The 26,963-nt window shown below is 38.0% G+C and overlaps 2 protein-coding genes across 2 annotated transcripts; both read right to left on the reverse strand.

Moving 5' to 3' along the window:
- Window positions 1–604: 604 nt before the first annotated feature.
- On the reverse strand, window positions 605–9,041 carry LOC131945111 (large ribosomal subunit protein bL12m). Its single transcript, XM_059306113.1, has 5 exons — window positions 8,885–9,041; window positions 6,842–7,058; window positions 6,374–6,442; window positions 1,395–1,535; window positions 605–1,010 (listed from the first exon to the last, which is right to left on the reverse strand). Exons 1-5 carry the CDS (start codon window positions 8,938–8,940, stop codon window positions 894–896), a joined length of 600 nt encoding a protein of 199 aa, XP_059162096.1. The 5' UTR covers window positions 8,941–9,041; the 3' UTR covers window positions 605–893.
- A 3,003-nt stretch (window positions 9,042–12,044) lies between these two features.
- LOC131945110 (uncharacterized) lies at window positions 12,045–26,208 on the reverse strand. The gene is made up of 14 exons (XM_059306112.1): window positions 26,102–26,208; window positions 25,658–25,787; window positions 25,259–25,401; window positions 24,984–25,141; window positions 24,466–24,663; window positions 24,090–24,226; window positions 23,455–23,586; window positions 22,071–22,263; window positions 21,022–21,140; window positions 15,190–15,271; window positions 14,209–14,318; window positions 13,572–13,794; window positions 12,925–13,040; window positions 12,045–12,744 (listed from the first exon to the last, which is right to left on the reverse strand). The coding sequence occupies exons 1-14, from the start codon at window positions 26,133–26,135 to the stop codon at window positions 12,519–12,521; spliced, it is 2,001 nt and encodes a 666-aa protein (XP_059162095.1). The 5' UTR covers window positions 26,136–26,208; the 3' UTR covers window positions 12,045–12,518.
- Window positions 26,209–26,963: the final 755 nt, after the last annotated feature.

Genomic DNA, 26,963 nt, shown 5'->3' on the forward strand with positions numbered 1-26,963 from the left:
TTGAAATAATAAATTCAATTTTTAAATTTGTTCCGTACTAAGTATAACTACGGTTATGCTTTTTTTGCGTGTTAAAAACAATCTTTGAAGTAGTATCATTTGTTATTTTTTTTAAATATAAAAAATAGAGCTTGGTAAAGTGATTGCTTTTATTATGATATACAGTTCCATTTTAACTTATTCACTATAACATTGCACTTGAAGGTGCAATGTCTAAGAGCATTACAAATAAATGTGCAGACTTTGCACAATGTCAACCATTAACTTGACATGCCCATATACAGATGATAGGGGACATTATTTTTTTAAACAAAATTGCAGGGTTCGGAGAATATTTCTATACTACTCAAAACTTTCCTTGCTAAGTAATTTCTGTGTGTTCCATCAAAAGAATATATTAAAAATATTAAAATTTTGTCTAGTTTAGGCAACAGCGACAACTTGCACTAGTTTGATGTTCACTATAATGTAAATTATTAGTTATCAAAGTATTTATAACTATTATAATAAGCAAGATTGGGTATCCAGTTTAGCCCTAATAGTTCTGTTTTATTGAGTCCCAAATTATCAACACAGTTCAGTTGCATCAACAACAAAAAACAAAAATGTTTTATTTAAAAAAAGTTTAATGACCATGATATGAACTTAAGAAGTGGCAAAAAATTTTCTTAAATTGTTTCATTGGTAATTAACAAAATTGTCAGGACAACTACTGCCAAAAAACACCAAATTGTATATCTCATTAGCATAGAATGATAATCGATATTTGATTTTTGGCTAAATTATAACAGACTATGAAGAAATTTCATGCATTGATCAAAAATACTCATTTATCACATATACCTTCAACACAATCATTCTACAAATGCACCTCATCCATTGTCAGTTAAAGACTATTCAATATCTACTTCAGCTCCGACTGCCGCCAAAGCTGTTTTTAATTTCTCAGCCTCTTCTTTAGAAACATCAGCCTTTACAATTTGGGGCACAGATTCAACAAACTTCTTTGCCTGCGATATAGAATAACATTGTCTTTGAAAATATCTACAAAATTCTTTCCAACCTCACAACATGATGAATGTCATGAGTAAAAGAAACGTAGACAAAAGCATGATTGTTGATAAACCCATTGTAGACTACTCAGTTTTTAATGTTATATATTAATGTACATGGGAAAAATGTTTAAAATCTATCAACCATTGTGATACTGTTCAAATAATTGTTCCCACAAATAATAAGTATATAAAATAAAACCACACATAATGAAAACTAAACATCAAAAGTTGTTTTCAATTACAAGAAATGTTATGTTGCATATCTTCTGATTAGTTTTTGTAAGAAACAAGAAACAAGTAGAAATCATGTTTGATACTCTAAATTATTAGACTACATACCTGAACAAGATTAAGTCCTGACACTAAATTTTTTATTTCTTTAATAAGCTGGACTTTCTTTCCAGCATCAAACCGAATTAGTTTCACTGTGAAGATAACTTTCTCTCTTTTTGGTGCTGCTTCTTCGTCATCTTCTGGAGCCTGTTAAACATATTGAGTATTGTTCAGTATAATGTGATCTCTGTTTAAACAAATGAGAACAACTTGCCACTCATGTTTTAAGTGAATCTTGAAAATCAATCCCAAAATTTTACCAATCCTGAAACTAAAATTTGAAATCTTTGAAACCCTGAAACTTAATTTCGCGCGGATTTTCAAAATAAGATGAACTATTATTTCATTATTTTTTGAGACATTTGATTCATATTATGTTTAATCTACATTCCTTTAAAATGGATTTATTTTCTTTGCAACAAGCTTTAAATAAAAATTAATCTTTAAAGAATTGTGCATACAACAAAATTAGTTTACAATGTTAGTCCCATCTCTAGGCCTACCCCATAATGTGTTATTGTAGAACTCCCCTTCCCCCCCCCCCCCCACACGCATGTAAGTCACAATACAAAACAACTGTATATGTTACTAATACTTTGTTTATAGTGACAGTAGTCACACTTTGTTTTCTGTTGGTAATACAGAAATGTGTAGAAATATTTAAGAACTATTTTAGTAGGCCTGAACTTCAACAAGCAGTAGGCCTACAATACAAATGTATACTGTTGTATGCCTGCTTTTATAACATACCCAAGTATTTAATTTTTTAGAACTTCCGAGCTTGATTTAAAGTGTGTAGTCAGCCAACTGTTAAGTAACAAATATTTTGCTAACCTCTATGTCTTGTTATTGAATAATAAGCCCACTATATGCAGACCTCTACGTTTGTAAACAAATGCCTACAACATATACTCAAAATAAGATGGCCAGACAAAATATCAAACAAAGACGTGTGGCAAATTTTAAAGCAACAGCCAATTGAGAAAGATATTAAGGCCCGTAAATGGGGATGGATCGGACACACGTTAAGAAAAGAAAAAGAAAACATCGCAAAACATGCATTGGACTGGAATCCCCAGGGGAAAAGGAGGGTAGGCCGGCCAAGGAAAACATGGATGAGAACGGTTGAGGAAGAGGCAAAAACAGCTGGGCTCTCATGGGCACAGATTAGAGGAGCAGCCCAAAACCGAGTCCGCTGGAGATGTGTGGTTGCAGCCCTTTGCTCCCCAGGGGCCATAAAGGAGTGATGATGATGATGCAGACCTCTAATAAGATTGTCACTGCATTAAATACAGGGTTGACTTACTGTAGCTATTCAAGGCTTTAATTATTAACAGCCACAACAAAAACCTAAAACCCTGTTTTCCCAATTAACCACCAACTGGGTCATCAATAAATGATGTCACGCATTTTTGACGATTTCTACCTCCCCCTCCCCTCGGTCACATTTCATCACAAAATCCAGACCCCGCCCTCTAAAATGACGCCACACCTCAGCCTACCAGCCCCCCCTCTCCCTAAAAATTGCAGTTCAATTTGTCTTAAAATACGATATTTTTCCAAAATCTTGTATGAACTATGACAACATAGAGTATTTTAATCAATTCCTATCACAATTTATTAAAACAGTATTCTAAAACGCAAAATAAAAGACGATCGGCGATGCTAGTGAGCTAGTAATGGTAGGATTCAGTTATTTTTATTACACAGCCTAGCGGTAGCCCATTGATGACGTCACGTAAAAAATGCACATTTTACCCCCAACCGATAAATAGCCAGACAGCCACACCCCAAATGACATCAAAAAGTTCCGTCTACAGCCTCACCCATCTGATACAGCAGATTTGTATTTGGTCCATGGCGCAGGCGTGAGATTGTCGGTGACGTCATTTTCTATTAGTTTTTTCACGAACGCAATAAATAGGCCTACTGGCAATAGGAAATCTTGGTTAATAGTTACAGATCTAGATCCATCACTATACTATAGAGTCCTTGCAAACACGTGACCTAAATCACGTGATACCTACGCCCGCCGCCACAGTGGTGTACATCAGACGTAAACACAATCAGCTGTTCACCAGCGCTGGATGTGTTCACCGTATGTAAAGAATCGCGCCCGCGGAAAAGGAAAAATATGTTAAAAAACTTGAACTCTTAGGAATTGAAGATCCTTATACAGTTATTGACAGTTTCGTGGATAATGTAAATATGTGGACGAAATTTCTAAATAAAAATACTGTTAGTAATACCGTTTGCGTTTAGAGTTTAAGTAGACGAAGCTGATCAAATGCAGTAATATATTATAGGTTATCTACTGTAGCAAACGTGAGACCACTTAACTCCTACAAAACCCACACTACAACGGCTAATATAATCCATGGGTAATAACCAATCTGGGTAGCATGTTATACAATTTAAGACCCTTATAATCCAGCAGGGAAGTAATCAGACACATTAATACTGACGTTCAACCCTCATGATGGCTGCCCCCACCTGTATCTAGCCCACAATAAAACCAAAGAGGAGTCTGCCCTGCCCTCCCCTGAAAATGTCTCACCTCCGTGATACCCAGCCCCACAGAGATAGTATTTCTTATATAATTTTGACCCTCAGGGCCCAGCAGGGAGAACAAAGGGGAAAGTCCCACTGCTCTCCCCTCAACACTTCTCACCTCGGTGTCATGTTATGTCATTTATAGCACACACGGCTTATCAGGGGAAAGCATTAAGGCATTAAGAATCTTAACTCTGGACAGCTACACACTAGTATACTAGCTACACACTAGGTGCCTACTGTAAACTACTAGACTGTAGGCCCTATGTAGACCTGCAATTGTATCAATTGTAGACTGGGTCCATTGTTATTATTCTAAACCATCTCACTTATAATGTTTGTAGCTTGATTTGTTTCTTTTATAAACAGTGGATTTAAAAAAAAAATTAGCCTAATCATTAACCAAATAATAATAATGTGGTTATTTGTTGTTGGCTGGTATGATCTAGATTGTACTACTAGGCTACAAAAACTTAGTAGACCAATTACTAGATATGAATTTGAATTTAATTAAACTCAGTCCAGTATCAGATACATATTGCTGTAAAAAGACAACAAAGTAGGTAGGCCTTAGTAATTTATTAAAGCCTTCTACAACAATAATATCAACTACATGCTTGTATAAAGTTTTTACAATTTAATTTAAGTAGCAGATTCTAGATCTAAGTCTAGTCATACAATCTATTTCAATTTCAGAAAATTTCGTTTGCTAAAAAAATGATTAGATTATAGAGCGAGATTTTAGATCATAGAGACAATTAAATGCTTTATTAGGCCTATTATGACTACTTTTGATTTATTATGGGTGTATTTTGAATCGAATGTAGATCTAAAGTAATTAAATTTAAGTAAAGAAGTAGATTCTAGATTCTATGTCTACCCAGTGGAGCCAGGTATTAGGCCTACTATTAGATCTTATTATTCTTATTATTACTTTTGACTTTGTCTTTTACTATTAGTATTTGTGAAGGTCGAGCATATTTGTTTTATTAATAGTTATCTTTTATAATTAAAATGAAGTTTATTATTTTACTGTCCTTACCTGAAACAAAGTATCGAGAACTGCATTTGATCAGATTTCGGCTACTTTAACTCTAAACGCAAACAGTATTAATAACAGTATTTTTATTTAGAAATTTTGTCCACATATTTATTTATACGAAACTGTCAATAACAGTATAAGAGTTTTTTAACGTATTTTTCCTTTTCCGCGGGTGCGGTTCTTTACATACAGTGAACGCGTCCAGCGCTGGTGAACACGTCCAGCGCTGGTGAACAGCTGATTGTGTTTACGTCTGGTGTACACCACTGTGGCGGCGGGCGTAGGTATCACGAACGGATGTGACGTCATATGAAAGGACTCTATACTGCAAGGTCACAGTAAGTTAGGATAGACCTAGAAGACAATCTAAGGTCGCAGTGACCGAAAAGTCTGCTGATGTCGGGTAGACAAAGGCCACGAAAGTGAAGGCGTAACATTAGTAACAATGTTAACTCTAGGTTTATACAGAAATGGATTTTTACCGTCAACGCATGGGCGAAAGGTGGAAAGGGCCATTAGAGGGAGTCTTGATGATAAAAACGATTTTTACAATGCCAAAATTATCAATGTTAAAAACGATCTTAAGTTTTTTTTTTTAAACTGCAAACCCAGAAACGTTCAAACTCAAATCTTGCGAATCCGGAAAGGGAAAAAAATGGTACGCGGACCTTTGACCACAGGTGCTTTGACCATAGGTGGTTTGACCACAGGGGGGCTTTGACCATATTGGGGTTTTGATCACAGCGGGGCTTTGACCATAGGAATTTGACCACAGGTGTTTTCTCAGCAGAGGGTCTTTGATCACAGGTGGTTTGTCCAATGCTGGCGTTTGATAACAAGGATTAATTTTAAATTGCGGCAGGATGTAATAGTATGTTAATTCATCTTCCATTTAGTTAATCATACAAGTATTACCTCTTTGACTATTCTGTTGGCATGTTTTTTATCCTTTATATATGCTTTGTATTTTCAAATACATCTACATTATTTATTTGTTAAACATGTTATATGTCACATTTTTTGTGTTCCTTTTATAATTAAAATAAATCTATGAGGTCTAGTACCAGCCTTTATGTGGAGACTAAAATATTGTTCTTGACTATTTTAGTACATGTTAATTTCTATTAATTGACTGTCAGGAAACATGTAAAAATGGTATTAATTTAATTGTATCATAAATTAAAAAAGCAGTTTATTATTTCTATTTTAAAATATAAATTATGCTCCCCCCCCCTCTTCTGTGGTCAAGCCCCTATGGTCAAACCCCCTACGGTCAAAGCACCTAGGACAAAAAAAATATGATTCTCAAATCCGGAAATCCGGGATATCCCGGAGAAGTGGCACCCCTAAACAAGTCAATTGATAATTGAGTTTAGGAAAATAATTTTACCTTTTGTGCAACAACTGGCATTGCTCCTCCCATTGGCATCATTGGTGCATCTCGAATGTTTAAGGTTTTCTTGAAAAGTAAGTGAAACAACATGAATAATCAATCTACAAACAAATACTAAATAACAATAAAATACACAGAGTATTGTGATCAATTCTTTTATTTTATTTACAACCAATAGAAAAATCTTTTAAAAACATAAAATAATGGCTGAAATTAATTTCTAACAGTAGTTTTATGATGCCAAGGTTTGATGTCACCTTTTTGAACACAATCCACCTTTGAGTCTGATGCTATGTACAACTCCCAAGATTAGTGGCCTATTTTATATTTAAATTTTCTAACATACATTTAGAAGTGGGCTAATGTAAAATACTAAATAACTTTCAGGTACATAATGTAAAAATGTTTAGTCTTTTGCGATTTTTACTGCTAATAAATTTAAAAGAATGTTTTTTGTTAACTTACCTTTAAAAGCTCATTTAAGTCAGAAACTTCTAATAAAGTAAGTTGACCAATATCTTTAACAAGTTGTTCTATTTTGGGAGCATATATTTTGGAAGAAATATCTACAGGAGGTGGCGGAATTACATCTGCAGCTGTTGATTTGTATTTTTGTGAAGAAACTTGAATGGCAGCTCCATGACCATGTGTGATTGGAATCAATTTCAGCTTTGCCACATGCCTATGTTAACCACAAGACAACAGAATTAGATCATTATAAAATATATTATTTTAACAAAATTTCATCAAACTAACAATGGCCTAATTAAAATCAAATAGCAAATTATATTAGCCTAAATATCCTAACTTATATTAGATTCCAGTACTTAACTATAATTTGAAATGTTACTGTAAGTTATTTCAGTGAGCATGCAGTTTTAATGAAGAAATTTCCACGTCCATTAGACCTATTTGTCAATCTATTTATACTTTACAAGTGCACTCCTTATGTGTTGCTTGGTCTGGTGCACATACACAGATATATTGTGTCCCACCCAACTAAGGGCAGGCTAGCAAGAGGCATTTTATTATGTACAGCCATTTAGTAAATAATGTACTCCTTATATATTATTGACCTGCATACAAGATTTATAAAGTGACATTTTACAGTAAACTGAGTAGAGTTTAAAGTAAATTTTTTGTTGTTTGGCAGCCATGAATTTAGTTTTTAAGAAACTAAATTATTTTGGGTGTTGGTAAATTGTGAGACGCAAAATGGCAAGGTGGTAAATTGCTAGAAGAAAATGCGAGAAAATGGGTGGTTTGTTTTTTATCCAGTTGTGCAAGAAGAAAAGTTATAAACTAAACAAGTAGATCTACATATATAATGAGTGTTGTATGCTGTTGTTTTTTTTTTACTGTTTTTCTTGATCTAGTTTCCATAGCTTTAAATACTAAATATTTTTAACACTGTTGCTCATTATATCGCAGCTCATGTTTTCTTGACAGCAGGAGAAAAATACTGCAGTTTGAGAGGTCACAGTCAATGCATATAAAAACTTTATATTAGGTCAGAGCCTGAGCAATAGCATTATGATCAACATGCTGGGGGTCATTCTGAGTTCACATAATCTTGTCAGCTGGAGAAATATTCAGCCACATTGTTCATGTATTGTAAGGCCAATACATTCCCATCTTTAAAATGGTATTGTTATATTTGTAGAAAGAGTAGATCTACTGGTATAAGTAAGGAATTTAAAAAGTGTAATTTTTTAAATCAAGTAATTTAGTTATAAACACTGTTAAAAATCAACAAAATAGATATTTATACAATGAAAACATAAACTGTAGGCTGCAGTAATATTACTAAAATTTCTTTGGAAGCTATATGTTTGAGACTGCAACAGCTTTGATCAAAGTGATTTTAAGGTGATAAATCAGGTGGCTTTGGTGCTCCAAACAAAAGAAAGAAGTTGAAAAACCATCAGCACATCTAGCGATGGAAAAATCTGAGGTTATGACAATACAAACGAAGTGCCTTTGAAGTTCAACCTTCTTATAATTCACAGACTCGCCATTTCGCAACTAGCAAATTACCAACGCTTACCCTAATTATTTTAGTGGGTGAATTAAAACTATTAGTAGGCTACTATATTTAAATGTTAGTAATTAATTGATAGGCCTAATTTTGAAAGTGAATTGACCCCATTAATTTTCTTTCAGTTTGTTTTAAAGTATATCTTTGAATCAATTTGAATTTAATTTTAAAATTTTAATGGATCAGCTCAAGAATACTCAAGGAGTCAAGATCTATTCTAATTCTAGAATCTAGATCAAGGTTGAATTAGGAATTGAAATAATTACAACGGACCCTTTTAGAGATTTTAGGCTGCTTTTTATTTTAGTTTTACTACGCTACTTTTACTTTTTTTTATTTGTAATAATATTTCATGTCATGAGTGGAAGAAGTGGTCTCAGGAACTCAGGAGTAACCTGTTCCGTTATCATGAGCCAAATTGATGAAATAACTGTTTGATCTGGCAAATATGAAATAATTAATAAATGTACCTCTTACAACATCGCAAAGCTGGGGAATAACGGAAAATTAAAGTGGCTGATTGCATTCTAATTTTTACTATTGAGCTGTGTCTAGTAGGACAACTCGTTTTCTTTTCTACATGAGGTTGTCAACTTTTGACTTTGGAGAGCTCTTCTTTTGAATAGTTTAAAATTTTTCCTTTATGTTTATTGATTTCTGTTACGAAAGAGGTAGAAAGCGGTGGTTCCATAAGCTTCCACCCCTCCCATATTTGATTAGTCGTGTATTATTCCATTTGCCTGTATTTTTTAATTAATAATTATTTGAATTAGCTTTTATACTTTGAAGATCTGATGCGGGGGATGGGATATCAGTATTGGAATCGTGGAATCTTTAAAAACAAAAAATTGGTGTAAACTGGTAACCAGTGGCGTAGCTAGGTCGGGTGTCACCCGGTGCGGCACTTCGTGGTGTCGCCCCCCCCCCCCATCAAGAAACAAAGTATATATATATATATATATATATATATATATATATATATATATATATATATATATATATATATATATACTATATGTGTATGTTGGCTTATAATTTAAATATATGCCGCATACGCGCACATGTATGTGTATAAGCTTTAATTACTGAAGACTTAATAGTAACGATGTTTATCTATAGGTTGTTTATAATACAGTTGGATGTAGAATTGGTTACTATATCGTTAGAATTCTCTTGCGTCATGATGTCACCCATTCCGTCTTGTATTAATTGTCGATTTGTACTTAAAAGACTATTTAACTTTAATTAATGGAACTGGCAAAAGGCATTCTTGTCTGCACATTTTGCAATTTTTTACCCTGGTGTCACCCGGTGCGGTCCGCACCCCCCCCCCCCGCCCTCGCTACGCCTCTGCTGGTAACAAATAAACAAAATACTAATCCTAAAAAGCAATGGTCTAACCCAGGGGTCTCCAAATACCATTGCCCACCGTGTTGCAGACGTTGGTGAAAACATCGTGACTCAAATAGAAAAAAATGCAAGCAAGTTTCTCCATTTTTTTCAATCGCAATGGATGAGTCGCTGGACAGCTGTTCCACCTCAACTTGTGTTCATCAGAGGTGTGGATGAAGACATAAACATAATAAAAGAGCTGGCTTCCCTACATAGAATGTATGGCACTGTTACCGGAGAGGATATCTAACCATAGATAGTTCAGAGACCTGTTGAAAGATACAAACACAGAATCGCAAGATGTACCATATTTCACAGCAGTAAGATGGCTAACTTGCGATACAGTTCTGTGCAGAGTATTTAAGTTAAGAAAGGAAATAGGTTACTTCCTAGAAAGTAAAGGCAAGCCACGGCCATTAATGTCTGATGAAGCGTGGGTATAGAAATTGGCCTCTGCTGAAGATATAACTAGCAGTGTTTCTTCCAGACTTTTTTCTCCGGGGGGGGGGGGGGCACTTGAAATTTTCGGCGTGTTAAAAGTATATATTTTCTATTTTTCAATATAAATTCAATTTCGTTCGGGGGGGGGGGGGGGGGCGGTACACTTTTTTCGGGGGGGGGGGGGGGGGGGGCTCCGCTGTGTCTAGTAGGACAACTCGTTTTCTTTTCTACATGAGGTTGTCCACACTTTTTGCCTGTAAGGAAAAACAAATCCTCCGTGTAGATGTTTTGCTATGTTATATATCCTGTATTCTCTGCTGCACCGCATGAATTCTTTGCGAGCTCAGCACCCTAATGAGACACGATTCTGTCATGTCGACCCGCTTTATTATATTTTTATCTCTTATATTTCAACTACTACTTGTTTAGGATTGACAGCCAACCTCAGGTGTCCACTGTGCTTGGGAATTCTCTCCATTGTATTACCAATGTAGCCACTGTGATGTCAGCCTCACTATAAAGTATAAAGAAAAGCGTGGGTCACTTTAGTATCTATTGGATACCTTTACTAATATTTAGGAAGTGACCCACGCTTTTCTTTATGGTTTTTAACTAGTAGTGTCTAATATTTTGGAAGAGACCGCCGCTTTTCTTTATAGTTATTTAAATAGTAGTGTATAATTTATGTTCTACCTTTTAGTGCATTATTACATAAAAGCTTGTTATCAAAACGTTTTTTATGAATTTTTTTTTTAAATTACACTTTTTGGGGGTGGTAGGCTGAGGTTTGACGTCCTGGCTCTTTATGACGGTGTCTGACAATGTTTACTGTTATGATGCTTCTAATTTGAAATACATTTCTAACAGGAAATGGACGGGTCACTTGAAGGCCAGCAGATCTAGATCATCTTTTTAAGGAAGCTATCCAGGTTGTTGGCAGTATGTTGATCCGCCCCTCCCCTAACTTAGGCATCTGCGACATACAATAAAACAAATCTGGGTTTGCACAAGACAGCTCTACTGAAGCCAAAAATTAAGTCCATTGCACTGGGGTTTTTTTTAGCGGAATTTCAAAAAAGAAAAATTGCGTTTAATAATGCGTCATTTCTGGATGGATGTGTGGATGTATGGATGTGTGTCCGCAGCTTTAAGTCGTATCTCCTCCTCAACGAAGCAATATCGAGGACTAGTTCCAAAGCAAATATGTTAAGCAAGTTCCAAGGATGATTGTGGGCAAAAAAAAAATCCCGGAATTCCTTCCTGGATTTCCCGGAAAAGCCAAAAAGTCTCGAAAAAATGCAGTTTTTTTCCCATATCTCGGCAACCAGACCACTTAGCGACTTGAAACATTTACCAATCGATTCCTGCCATAATTTAGAACAATATTGCCGAAGAAAGTTTTCAAAAATATCCTTTCGTTCGGTCACAAAATTAAAAAAAAATTACAAACCGATCGTTCTCCTAGCTTGAACGCACCCCAGCATTATAAGTCTTGTGTTTTGTCCCTGTGTGTGCTTTACGCTACGACAGAGCTATTTTTAGATAACGTAAGGAAATTGCGCTTAAATTGTCACTAGACTTTTTATTAGCTTGTTTTTTTTTTTTTGTTTTTTTTTTTGCTTTTGTTTTTGCTTTTGTTTTTGTTTTTTTGGTGTTTTTTTTTTTTGCCATTAGGGACTACGATTTACCCATCCCCTCACATAAATTAAAGGAATTTGTTTTAAAATTTATCAATTGATATCATCCCCCGTCTTTTAAATAAGAAACGTGAAACATTAATGCAGAATTAACATTTTTATTTTCCTGTTTATACATAGGCCTATAAATTTAATTTAAAAAAACACACACATATAGTTGCATATATAGCCTATCAGATCGTACAGTTAACAAAGTATTTTGCTTACAATCTAGTAGCTTAAAATAAGAACACATATATAATGGAAAATAATATATTGCTGCAGGAATAGTTTACAGATTAGAAAACGATGCTGCAACAGGAGCCAGCATAAACAATGTAAACACAACTTGAGCACACGAAATAAAAATCGAGGTCAGTTTTGTTATTATCTAGTATTTTGGAAGTATGAGGTAATACATATAGAGTTGTGGGGGCGGGGAGGGGGGTGGAGGTAGGATAATATAATAACTACAAGAGCATATTTAATTTTACTCCTCAACGTTTTAAAGAAAAAAAATGATTGTTTTTGAAACCTAATTTCTCTAGCATGAACGGAGATATTGTCGTCTGCGAGAAGACGAGCTCCATTAGGTTTACTGTTCCTTGATGATTCGTTGACCGTGACCGTCCCAACAAGTGGCAAGGCCGTCACACGTCACGTAGGCGTAGGTACCTTTGGAGCTGTCGTAGTGGACCTTCAGCTCGTGGTAGTGACCCAGGTCAGTTGATGTCTTGACAGTCGCGTCGGTGCCGGACAGCAGACTGGCATAATCGGCAGCGGACAGCACGAACGTGTGAGTGTGTAAGCCTGGAGGATTCCTGTGAATAGAACAGAGTCCGTTAACATCTACAAGTAAACAGTTATATTTTGGTCTCGATTAGTGGAAATTTGGATTGTATGCCACAAGACGATTGGGAAAAAAGTTTACGTAGTTTAGCAGTTTCCCAATCGTAAAGGACTGGATTATGTTGCAACAAACCCATCAAAATTAAACTTACTGATTAGTTTCCGACATTGAGAAGTATTCGTCTGCGTTGACCGGAAGTGACCCTCCTTGTTGGTCGTCAAGTAAATACGCGTACTTGGACATTCTGGTCACTATCTCTTTCAGTGCCTGTAGAGGTTAACGTGGACAACTTAACGACAAGTTTCCTTTTCTTAGACCAAATATTTTAGTTCGCTGTTGTGAGGTAACACCGTGTACGCTGCTATGCTGTTACGAGTGTTATAGAAAGTATTTGACTTTGTTTGGGTACCTTGAATTATAACGGATCTGTGTATTTGATCAGTAAGGATTTGGTCGTCGTATACTACCATAATTTAGATGAGCTCTACTTCACATAAATAATAAAATTTATAAACTACGTGTCGAATGATGAGCGTAATATTTGTTTTTAAATGCTCAAAAACAGAATTTCCGTATTAACAGAAGTCGTACTGGACCTTTTTGGTAGGTCTATCAGGAATGGATTTGTCGGGAACAATTTTGACGCAACATGACGCAGTATCTTGCCCACCACACATTTGCTGTGGTATTGTTTAACCGTCTATAACTTTTAAGTATTTTTCAAGTCAATTTTTTATTTCTATTTAACGAAAAATGCGTTTTCTTTTGAAGAAAGTAGAAACCCAAATCAATTTTTACCGATAGTTCTCTGCCCACTGTGCTGCCTTCCTCGTGGACGGGGAAGATGGGGTATCGCAGTCTGATGGTACCAACGCCTTGAATGTCTGGGGTGATGATGCGTGGACCGGAAGCGGCCATTAGCTGGACGTTGCCGTTCTTGTCCAGGACACCAACAGATCCTTGAGCTGTGTCGGCTGAGTCGGCCTCCACGTCGCTGCTGGCATAGAAGCTGACGGGTGTTCTGTGGGGGGGGGGGGGGGGGATAGACACAAGAGAGGACGGGATCAGATTAAATGATGGGAGTTCTGCGAGTGGGGGGAGAGTCGGGATGGGGCAGTGTGTGATTAAACGATGGCAGCTGTGGGGGGGGGGGACACAAGAAAGGACGGGATGAGATTAAACAATGAGAGTTTCGTGTGTGAGGGTGGGGGCAAGAGAGTACGGGATGAGATTAAACTATGGGAGTTCTGTGGGTGGGGGGGGGGGAGGCAAGAGATTACGGGATCAGATTAAACCATTTGAGTTTTGTGGGGGGGGGGGGGGGGGAGGGGGCAGTGCGAGATTAAACTATGTGAGTTTTCTGGGGGAGATTGATCTTAGATTTTAAATGTCAGCGACACTGGTATGGTGTGGGCTTTTCTGTCTGGAGTCTCACCTGTAATAGGTTTCTCTGTTGGTTCCATTGAAGGCTGTCTCTTTGGTGGTTCCTCCGTTACGTCCATTGGCCACAACGCTTTGTGCTAGCAAATCAGTTTTAGGATCCCCCTGCAAAAAAATATGTATTTTTGCTCCATGAAGCCAATGTAATTTCCAACGCAAAGTCCTACCTATAGTTATAATTTATTGCATTCTACAACAAAAGTACGCTACTATCGAATCAAATAAATAACGTTTGACTTAGGGTCTACGTTAAATCAAAACAATCCAAATTTATTTTTAACAGGGTTTCTAATTCTTTCGTTCAATAACTGGTGTATCTGCATTGGCGCAATCAATGCACTACTCACTACAGTCACAAAGACGAAAACTTACCGGATAGAAAGCTACATTGTGTGGGTTCCACAATATCACTAAAAAACTTACCGGATAGAAAGCTACATTGTGTGGGTTCCACAATATCACTAAAAAACTTACCGGATAGAAAGCTACATTGTGTGGGTTCCACAATATCACTAAAAAACTTACCGGATAGAAAGCTACATTGTGTGGGTTCCACAATATCACTAAAAAACTTACAGGATAGAAAGCTACATTGTGTGGGTTCCATGAGAGTACTAAAAACTCACCGGATAGAAAGCTACATTGTGTGGGTTCTATGAGAGTACTAAAAACTTACCGAATAGAAGGCTACATTGTGTGGGTTGCCTGAGAGTACTAAAAACTTACCGAATAGAAGGCTACATTGTGTGGGTTCCATGAGAGTACTAAAAACTTACAGGATAGAAGGCTACATTGTGTAGGTTCCATGAGAGTACTAAAAACTTACCGGATAGAAGGCTACATTGTGTAGGTTCCATGAGAGTACTAAAAACTTACAGGATAGAAGGCTACATTGTGTAGGTTCCATGAGAGTACTAAAAACTTACAGGATAGAAGGCTACATTGTGTAGGTTCCATGAGAGTACTAAAAACTTACCGGATAGAGGGCTACATTGTGTGGGTTCCACGATAGTACCGGGGTCAGGTAGATGACCTCAAGGGGGATGGCAAAGCTTACCCTGGGGAGGGAAGCGATTGGTAGTGTAAAGTTATATCTATAGCATTTGTAGCACAGTTAACAAGACAGGTATTAACAGCCCAGGACATACGCGCCTTATAAGATACTAGGCATACTGCCTAGCTTCGCTTAGGTTTTTAAAAAACATGAGAATTTGAATACTTAATTATTTAGCGATGGATTGGGTGGGGGTGGATTAATTTAAACAGTAATGCCAACTTTAGAAAAAATGTTTTTGTTTGTCATTTAAAGTCCGTTTTCAGAGAAATATTGGAAAGTACGCAATGTATAACTAAAATGGAATTAGAACTACACAGGTTCCATGAACAGTATATCTAATAGTTTATATTACATTGCCTTTTGAAATGTATTTGTTTATTTAATTAGGATAAGTAACTGAATTAACAACTTAATTTTGTACTAAAGCAAATGCTATACTTCGTCATTTTCTGTTTCTGTTTAAAATAGTATATAATTATTTGAAAAATAATAATTTAAAAAACGTTACCTCCCTTGAAAACTGAACGTATGACGTATGTCTTTGTTTACTTTTTTTTTACAGTTGCTATGCTTATATAAGAAATTACGGTATATGAACATATTTAACGACTATAATGGCTGTTTCCGACGGGAATACATTTTTTTGTTACCCTCCAGGGTTGGTCTACGACGTCATATAATATTAAGGGGATCGTTCGTCAATTTATTTATATTTATATCTCATAGAAGGAGAACTTCACTCACGATCATCTTTTAGCCCTCGTCGAGGGCTTTAAGTCTGTCCAACAGTTTTCCATAGTCATCTATAGTAGTGTATGCAAAAAATTAGCCAGATATACTGAGCTTGAGTACCCTAAAGTCTGCGTTGAAATGACCCTCTGTTTTTCCCATAAAATACAAAGATTATATAGGGAAATACAACTGGTCAGTTTTGACCGCTTTACGAAGTTTTCCCAGATATGCCGAGTTTTTTGTGACACCCCTAGGTGTTCTTCTACCACCTCACAAAATATCAAGGGGGGTCGTCGGAGGAAATTTTTTTTTCGTAATATAGCTCATATAAAGAGAATTTCACTCGCGGTCACTTTTTAGCCCTCGTCGAGGGTTTTGAGTGTAACCGACAGTTTTCCCTAAAGGTCAAGCCATTGACCTAGGAGCATGCAAAAAATTAGCCAGATATACTGAGCTTAAGTACCCTTAAGTCTGCGTTGAAATGACCCTCTGTTTTTCCCATAAAATACAAAGATTATATAAGGAAATACAACTGGTCAGTTTTGACCGCTTTACGAAGTTTTCCCAGATATGCCGAGTTTTTTGTGACACCCCTAGGTGTTCTCCTACCACCTCACAAAATATCAAGGGGGGTCGTCGGAGGAAATTTTTTTTCGTAATAGAGCTCATATAAAGAGAATTTCACTCGCGGTCACTTTTTAGCCCTCGTCGAGGGCTTTGAGTGTAACCGACAGTTTTCCCTAAAGGTCAAGCCATTGACCTAGGAGCATGCAAAAAATTAGCCAGATATACTGAGCTTAAGTACCCTAAAGTCTGCGTTGAAATGACCCTCTGTTTTTCCCATAAAATACAAAGATTATATAGGGAAATACAACTGGTCAGTTTTGACCGCTTTACGAAGTTTTCCCAGATATGCCGAGTTTTTTGTGACACCCCTAGGTGTTCTTCTACCACCTCACAAAATATCAAGGGGGGTCGTCGGAGGAAATTTTTTTTCGTAATAGAGCTCATATAAAGAGAATTTCACTCGCGGTCACTTTTTAGCCCTCGTCGAGGGCTTTGAGTGTAACCGACAGTTTTCCCTAAAGGTCAATCCATTGACCTAGGAGCATGCAAAAAATTAGCCAGCTATACTGAGCTTAAGTACCCTAAAGTCTGCGTTGAAATGACCCTCTGTTTTTCCCATAAAATACAAAGATTATATAGGGAAATACAACTGGTCAGTTTTGACCGCTTTACGAAGTTTTCCCAGATATGCCGAGTTTTTTATGACACCCCTAGGTGTTCTTCTACCACCTCACAAAATATCAAGGGGGGTCGTCGGAGGAAAATTTTTTTCGTAATAGAGCTCATATAAAGAGAATTTCACTCGCGGTCACTTTTTAGCCCTCGTCGAGGGCTTTGAGTGTAACCGACAGTTTTCCCTAAAGGTCAAGCCATTGACCTAGGAGCATGCAAAAAATTAGCCAGATATACTGAGCTTAAGTACCCTAAAGTCTGCGTTGAAATGACCCTCTGTTTTTCCCATAAAATACAAAGATTATATAGGGAAATACAACTGGTCAGTTTTGACCGCTTTACGAAGTTTTCCCAGATATGCCGAGTTTTTTGTGACACCCCTAGGTGTTCTTCTACCACCTCACAAAATATCAAGGGGGGTCGTCGGAGGAAATTTTTTTTCGTAATAGAGCTCATATAAAGAGAATTTCACTCGCGGTCACTTTTTAGCCCTCGTCGAGGGCTTTGAGTGTAACCGACAGTTTTCCCTAAAGGTCAATCCATTGACCTAGGAGCATGCAAAAAATTAGCCAGCTATACTGAGCTTAAGTACCCTAAAGTCTGCGTTGAAATGACCCTCTGTTTTTCCCATAAAATACAAAGATTATATAGGGAAATACAACTGGTCAGTTTTGACCGCTTTACGAAGTTTTCCCAGATATGCCGAGTTTTTTATGACACCCCTAGGTGTTCTTCTACCACCTCACAAAATATCAAGGGGGGTCGTCGGAGGAAATTTTTTTTCGTAATAGAGCTCATATAAAGAGAATTTCACTCGCGGTCACTTTTTAGCCCTCGTCGAGGGCTTTGAGTGTAACCGACAGTTTTCCCTAAAGGTCAAGCCATTGACCTAGGAGCATGCAAAAAATTAGCCAGATATGCTGAGTTTAAGTACCCTAAAGTCTGCGTTGAAATGACCCTCTGTTTTTCCCATAAAATACAAAGATTATATAGGGAAATACAACTGGTCAGTTTTGACCGCTTTACGAAGTTTTCCCAGATATGCCGAGTTTTTTGTGACACCCCTAGGTGTTCTTCTACCACCTCACAAAATATCAAGGGGGGTCGTCGGAGGAAATTTTTTTTCGTAATAAAGCTCATATAAAGAGAATTTCACTCGCGGTCACTTTTTAGCCCTCGTCGAGGGCTTTGAGTGTAACCGACAGTTTTCCCTAAAGTTCAAGCCATTGACCTAGGAGCATGCAAAACATTAGCCAGCTATACTGAGCTTAAGTACCCTAAAGACTGCGTTGAAATGACCCTCTGTTTTTCCCATAAAATACAAAGATTATATAGGGAAATACAACTGGTCAGTTTTGACCGCTTTACGAAGTTTTCCCAGATATGCCGAGTTTTTTGTGACACCCCTAGGTGTTATTCTACCACCTCACAAAATATCAAGTGGGGTCGTCGGAGGAAATTTTTTTTCGTAATAGAGCTCATATAAAGAGAATTTCACTCGCGGTCACTTTTTAGCCCTCGTCAAGGGCTTTGAGTGTAACCGACAGTTTTCCCTAAAGGTCAAGCCATTGATCTAGGAGCATGCAAAAAATTAGCCAGATATACTGAGCATAAGTACCCTAAAGTCTGCGTTGAAATTACCCTCTGTTTTTCCCATAAAATACAAAGATTATATAGGGAAATACAACTGTTCAGTTTTGACCGCTTTACGAAGTTTTCCCAGATATGCCGAGTTTTTTGTGACACCCCTAGGTGTTCTCCTACCACCTCACAAAATTTCAAGGGGGGTCGTCGGAGGAAATTTTTTTTCGTAATAGAGCTCATATAAAGAGAATTTCACTCGCGGTCACTTTTTAGCCCTCGTCGAGGGCTTTGAGTGTAACCGACAGTTTTCCCTAACGGTCAAGCCATTGATCTAGGAGCATGCAAAAAATTAGCCAGATATACTGAGCTTAAGTACCCTAAAGTCTGCGTTGAAATGACCCTCTGTTTTTCCCATAAAATACAAAGATTATATAGGGAAATACAACTGGTCAGTTTTGACCGCTTTACGAAGTTTTCCCAGATATGCCGAGTTTTTTGTGACACCCCTAGGTGTTCTCCTACCATCTCACAAAATATCAAGGGGGGTCGTCGGAGGAAAGTTTTTTTCGTAATAGAGCTCATATAAAGAGAATTTCACTCGCGGTCAATTTTTAGCCCTCGTCGAGGGCTTTGAGTGTAACCGACAGTTTTCCCTAACGGTCAAGCCATTGATCTAGGAGCATGCAAAAAATTAGCCAGATATACTGAGCTTAAGTACCCTAAAGTCTGCGTTGAAATTACCCTCTGTTTTTCCCATAAAATACAAAGATTATATAGGGAAATACAACTGGTCAGTTTTGACCGCTTTACGAAGTTTTCCCAGATATGCCGAGTTTTTTGTGACACCCCTAGGTGTTCTTCTACCACCTCACAAAATATCAAGGGGGGTCGTCGGAGGAAATTTTTTTTCGTAATAAAGCTCATATAAAGAGAATTTCACTCGCGGTCACTTTTTAGCCCTCGTCGAGGGCTTTGAGTGTAACCGACAGTTTTCCCTAAAGGTCAAGCCATTGACCTAGGAGCATGCAAAAAATTAGCCAGCTATACTGAGCTTAAGTACCCTAAAGACTGCGTTGAAATGACCCTCTGTTTTTCCCATAAAATACAAAGATTATATAGGGAAATACAACTGGTCAGTTTTGACCGCTTTACGAAGTTTTCCCAGATATGCCGAGTTTTTTGTGACACCCCTAGGTGTTATTCTACCACCTCACAAAATATCATGGGGGGTCGTCGGAGGAAATTTTTTTTCGTAATAGAGCTCATATAAAGAGAATTTCACTCGCGGTCACTTTTTAGCCCTCGTCAAGGGCTTTGAGTGTAACCGACAGTTTTCCCTAAAGGTCAAACCATTGATCTAGGAGCATGCAAAAAATTAGCCAGATATACTGAGTATAAGTACCCTAAAGTCTGCGTTGAAATGACCCTCTGTTTTTCCCATAAAATACAAAGATTATATAGGGAAATACAACTGGTCAGTTTTGACCGCTTTACGAAGTTTTCCCAGATATGCCGAGTTTTTTGTGACACCCCTAGGTGTTCTCCTACCACCTCACAAAATATCATGGGGGGTCGTCGGAGGAATTTTTTTTCCTTAATATAGCCCATATAAGGCGCCGGTCAGTCGAGGTCAGTTTTGACCCCCTCTCCGTATATTTTTCGGCCAACCGTCACCGGCTTTCATGTTCTATCGCCCGAAGGCACCATCGTGCCAAATTTGACGCGCCTGCGGCGCCGGGAAGTGCCCTATCGGGCACTTGACCACTTTGCTTTATATATATAGATTCATCAACGGTCTAGATGATACATTTCTAAAAAATAATTATCAACGTACACAGATATACGAGTATCATAAGATATTTATCAACTTCTAGGTTAAAAATATCTCACAAAACATCTATCAACGTATAAGGCATAAGGACATAGGAGTATCACTAGACAATTATCAACTGTCATTCAGTCTGCGATTTAAAAATGTCCTTAATGAAGGTACACACAATAATCATACGTTTCAATAAAACTGGTCTATGTTTAATAAACTATGGACCTTTTTTATAAATTGCAAACGGAACTGTAAACGAAACATCGAACTTGATTGAGAAAAGATGCGGCAGTTTCAGATATAAGTTATGTATACCTTCTTGGATAAAAGGACAATGCAAAAGTCCATAAATCAGCAGTTAAAAATTAACTTACCTCCTAGTGTCACGCACACAATTGGTCCCGTCACAATAAGTGGTCGATAAGGGCATTATGTTAGGTTGGGTGTTCATGGCGACCCATAGTGTCTCGTCATTGAATCCCCTGTGGTTAACCTGGTTTTGTGGTAAACAAAAAATGGTGTTTTTTTTATGTTACATTCTGATACCTTACAATCAAAAGAGATTATTGTGTTAATTTATTTTACTTTCATTTTCTTTTTTACTGTCTCGTATACGAAATATATAGAAAGTATTGTAATCGTGCAAAAAAAATAATAATTAAAAAATCGAGATTTTCTTGAAATGTTTTCAAATTAATTATATTTTTGTCACATCGATTTTGTAATTGAAATTATTGTTTGTTTTGTTCTAACAGAAACAGTTTTAATTAACATTCGTGTAAACAGAATGTGTCATGCTTTCTAAATATTAGAGTTCTAAGAAAAAAACAGCTCATGTTTACACAATCGTCCATGGCCCTATTCAAATGCCCTAAGTATCAGAGAGCTATAAGAAAAAAAAATCATGTTTACAGACTCGCCCATTGCACCTTACATATGTTCTAAGTATCAGAGAGTTATAAAAAAAATTCAAGTTCTAAGTGTCAGAACGTTATAAGAAAAAAAAAACTCATGTTTACAGAATCGCCCATGGTCCCCTTCATATGCAGTGGCGTAGCTACCGTAAAGCTAGCGTAAGCAAGGCATAGGGGCCCAAGGCAAATAGGGGCCCTTTTTCATCTTTGAAAAATTAAAATCGAAAGTCTGGGGGGGGGGGGGGGGGAGTGCAAATCGAAAGTTTGTCCCCGGTCGCCGGGAAGGGTCGCTACGCCTCTGAGGGGCCCACTAACACTTTTTGCATAGGGGCCCAAAAATCCTAGCTACGCCACTGTTCATATGTTCTAATTATCAGAGAGTTATAAAAAAAAAACAATCACGTTTACAGAATCACCCATTGCACCCTTCATATGTTCTAAGTATCAGAGAGTTATAAGAACTAACTCATCTAAGTACCAGAGAGTTATTAGAAAAAAATCATGTTTACAGAATCACCCATGGCACCCTTGACGCTGTATTGGTACCATCTGTGATAGTACCCTGCATTCAGTGGCAGTTGACCGGGCTGACCAATGTCCGTTGCTAGGAGACCATAGGTCGTGTCAGTAATGTTTGCCTTGTAGTTGTTCAGGCCAGGCAACTCATGCATCATACGGTCCAGCATCGTATAGGTAGTTTTCCTGTTATCATTGCAGTTTAGACATTGCAGTTAATACATACTATGTTCATGTGTGATTTTAAAAACTAAAAAACATAACGTCTTAAAACAGTTTTTTAAGTCCCACCCCACACCAAAGTAACCAAACGTAAAGAATTTTGGACAATAATAAAATGGACATCTTCAGAGAAGGCAAATAAAATTAACCTTATAATATAGTGAAGATTCAAGGTTCTTATAATTAATGTTTGACATCACTCTTTGGGTCAAAGTTCAAATCACTGTACCACATAATAAACAAATTTATATAATCATAAATAGCCTTGCCCTCAATCTCAACCCGGGGCATCTTAAATTGTGCAAATTGAGGAAAGTTTTAGACCACAGTTCGACAATGTCAGTAGTTGGGATGTACCAAAGTATTATCTGCATGATGAAATAACCTTGTTATCAAACCCAACCAAAAGTAGTCCACTTTCTGAACTTTGCAAAGTACTTTATTATTTTAAAAAGTCAACTTTTGTGCCCCAACGACCCCAGGGGTTAAGGGTTAAGGGACGATTGATTGATTAGAAAGTACTTTTAACTGATCTGTTACATTTACCACCATGAGTGTGACGAAACAGTATATGATTGTTTCGGTATTTAGTCAGTTGTTAATACCAGTTATTAAGTAAATAAATAGGTATACATTTATATAGTCTTTTCTCTGCTCGGACGCGTTATTTTCCATAACTCGAGTCAAGTAGGCTACCCATATCATCGCACTGTGTACTCAGTGACAACTTACGGACAGTGCTTTTTCCATGCATCCCCCCCCCGAAGAAAGTTTACCGCCCCCCCCCCCCCAAGAAAGTTTACCTACCGCCCGCTCCCGCACCCCCCCCCCCCCGAACGAAATGGAATTTATATAGCAACATATACTTTTACCAGTGTCCGCCCCCCCCCCCCCCGAAAATATCAAGTGCCCCCCCCCCCCGGAGAAAAAACTCTGGAAGAAACACTGATCGCCCCACCCCCCATGAACGAAATTTTACCAGTGTCTGGAAGAAACACTGCTTAAGGATTCAAGTTCGATAATCCCGGTTTTGCAGTTGTGCGTTCTACCTCTCGCCCCTGCCGTCCCGAACTTCAAATATCTTGTTCATTGATGGGTAAGCCCTTCTATTAATAATAAACAGTAGACGATGTATCTAATCGTGTCTGAACCTACCCCTCTTTTTCGAGCTCGTTGACTGTGAACCTTGCAGATCTGGCGTTAGGCGCCCTTTTCAACGTCATGTCGGTTGCTAATCTGTGGGCAATGTCGTCCTCCATCTTTAGGTAAGATGTTGGTAGGTCGAAACTGGTGGAAATATCAAATTTGTGCAACGGTCAATTACAAGTGATGACAGATTTTTAAAAATCAGTAATCCAAAAGTTGGCAACAAGGCACAAGGGGGTTAAATATTCAAAACACATAAAGGTGGTTTTTTTTCAATATAACTAAAAAAGAAATGAAGTTCCCAAGTATATTTGATTTTTTTCATCGGACTGGATACAAAAACAAATGATACTTTTTATCAGTTAAAGGTAGTTCTTACAGTTTATTGAGGAGAAACTTATCAGTTAAAGGTAGTTCTTGTAGTTTACTAATAAGAGTATCCCTTTAAGGTAGTTCTTGCAGTTTACTTATGTGCTTTGTTGTAAACCAAGCCTCGCTGTACACCAAAATCACGGTATCGGCAAATATATCATAAGCTGTCAAATTTCTCGGCAGTTCCCTTTGCGTATTTTACATGTGTTTGTTATCATCTTGTTTGAGTGCGAACATTTTCTTTATTTTAAAGTCAATTCTACATCAGCTACCTGAGGGGGTTACAGATGACTCTGTAGTTCCATTGTGCGAACTGGGGTACACCGTTCTCTATAGCGTACATCTTGGATGGTAGAAAGGCGAAATTCTCAAGATTGTGCTTGGCTCCGGTGTAGGACGTGAAGCTGATCTAAAGTTATATAACCGGATTAGACTTAGTGATATTTCAATTCATAGACAAAAGATATGCGTTTAGAATGAACTGGAATAGAAGAAACGCGATAACAATATTATGAGATTATGTGCTACAAACACGATGAGATTATGTGCTACAAACAATATGAGATTGTGTCCTACAAACACGATGAGATTATGTGCTACAAACACAATCAGATCATGTGCTACAAACACGATGAGATTATGTGCTACCTTTTCAGCCAAGTCCGCCCAGCTAGTGGCATCTAGGTGATGTCGATCACTAGGGAAAGATTCCTCTAAGTCTTTAGCAAGCGTCCAGGCGCCCTCTAGCGAACACAACACAGGCTTGAAGTAAGGTCTATAGTCGCGGACGGTGTAGTTTTGTTCTTTGAAGGCACGGAACCATTCTCTCATCTCTACGACTTGCTCCTGCCATTACCAGAGATTTTAAAACAGCATTTAACAAGCGCTAATTACTTAATACACGAGGAGCTGTTTGAAATGTGAAATGTTTGTGTAAAGTCTCGGAGCTTTAGAAATGTGAACCATACCTGGAAGGTAGCTTTATGTGAAGACTCATGAGGCATAGGGAAAAATGTGTGTAATGCTTTAGGAGCAAAAGACTGGGGAATGCGATAGATATCTGGAGGGTAGTTCTGCGTAAAGCATTAGGATGTTGGGGAATACGATAGATACCTTGAGGGTAGTTTTGTGTAAAACATCAGGATGTTGGGGAATGCGATAGATACCTGGAGGGTAGTTTTGTGTAACACCTCTGGAGGCACAGTGGGGAATGTGATGTCCTCGATCTCGTGGTAGCTGGTGCTCGTTGTGGACGGCATTTTCAGCTTGTAATCGTTGTGTCGGGTTCGAAACTCAACCCCGTTCAGAACACCTATGAACTCCCCTACAAGGCAAAAACAAAACAAATAATAATGATTTAATTCGTTGGAACAGTTAAAGTTTGTGGAAACGGCATAAGGTAGAAGAATTTATTTATTTTAAAATATGGAGAACCACAGACCGATGCCAAGTGTCCTGTCGTAGTTAGCGTGGTCGTGTATGGCGATGGCGGACTGGGCTACGTGGGTGTCCGCGTGGTATGGGCTCGTGCCCTCGTTGTAAAGGCGAACTTTCTTGACCCCAGACTCTCCGTCAGAACGAATCCTGGTGAAAAGGGGGAAAAAAAGACGAATTTAAATAGACGAACGGTAAATCACAATTAGAAACACGCTTATAGTGCAGGGAATTTTTAAAATTCACAGCCTTTTACTCCCCCAACACTCCCCCCCCCCCCCCCAAAAAAAAAAACGTCTTACCCCCCTCCCGAACGAATTAGAATTTGTGTAGAAAAAATATTCTTTCAAATGTATTAAATGAATGATCAGAATTTATTAGAGACCGACTTGTTGTAGAAACTAACCTTTCTTCCACAAAGAGCTGATTCTGTATTAATTGCTTTCCTAACGAGTCCACGATTCCTTCCAAAAGAGCAATTTTGGCGCTCATTTCTTCGGCAGGTAAAACGTGGACTTGAGCGGTCAAGCATTTGACTAAAAGATACAATATTTGTTAGCAAACAGAGGTGAATATTAATCTATATTCATTAGCAGAGTTTAACATCAAATAATATTCGTTAGCAGAGTTGAACAGTAAACAAGATATCATTAACATAGTTCATTTGAAACAATATTCATCAGCAAACAATATTCATTAGCAAACAGAGTTGAACATCAAATAATATTTATAAGCAAAGAGAATTGAATCTTAGAACATTATAAAAAAAATAAAATAAAAAGGAACACGCTGAAAACAAAATATTAAAAACGCGATATTTAAATGAAATTGAATTGAAAATGTCGCCCACCAAAGACCAGGAGCAGGAACTCTAGCCGCGCCATGGTGGTAGATAGATGCCGAGTTATCCGCTTCTCGTGGATCAACTCGGGACTTGCAGCGTCTGTCTCACACCACGGGATTTTATACCCTCGAAGACAAGAGCTGGGAAATGATCCGTGACAATAACAGGTGGGTCACGTGGTCAGATAACGAACGTGACTGGCAGGTGGACCAAGGTTATTTTCACGCCACCCCCTCCTCCCCACCCCGCTAGTCCAATCTGTACCACTTTTCCTTCTCCCCCCACGCCCTTCACCCCCACCCCTTCGCCAAAAATCTCTTTTTATAGAAATTCTAAAATTAATAGACTGTAGTTTTATGTGACCAAACTAGGTACTCTACCCCCCCCCCCCCCCCACCCCAATCTGCTTTATCATCCTCTACCCCTATTTGTCACCATTTCAAGTCTTCCTACCTAAAATAGATCTCACCACCGATGTGGACCAATTCTGTGACATGGTGTTTTAAGAAGATAACCTGTTTCAAGTCCCGACAGGTCGGACCCGAGTCTCCCACAGTATGTAGATCGATAGTTCGATCACTAATCAGACGGCATTCACGGGATGCGGCAGTGAGCTCGGCTCGTAAAGGTCATGTAGTGTAATGAAGGTCAAGGTTGACTCCGAACACTCATGCTATGTATTTATGTTGATACACAAACAAACAAACAAAAATCAACTCCGGACTGAGCCCCCCGAGGAAAGTCTACCCCCCCCCCCCCCCCCCGAACGAACGAACGAAATGGAACATATAAAGTAAACATACTTTTTCTAGTGTCCGGAAAATGCAGACCGCCCCCCCCCCCCCCTTAAAATATCAAGTCCCCTCCC

The sequence above is a fragment of the Physella acuta genome, unplaced genomic scaffold (assembly GCF_028476545.2).
Source record: "Physella acuta isolate Inbredline_101_S28 unplaced genomic scaffold, ASM2847654v3 ptg000524l, whole genome shotgun sequence".
Lineage (NCBI taxonomy): Eukaryota > Metazoa > Mollusca > Gastropoda > Physidae > Physella > Physella acuta.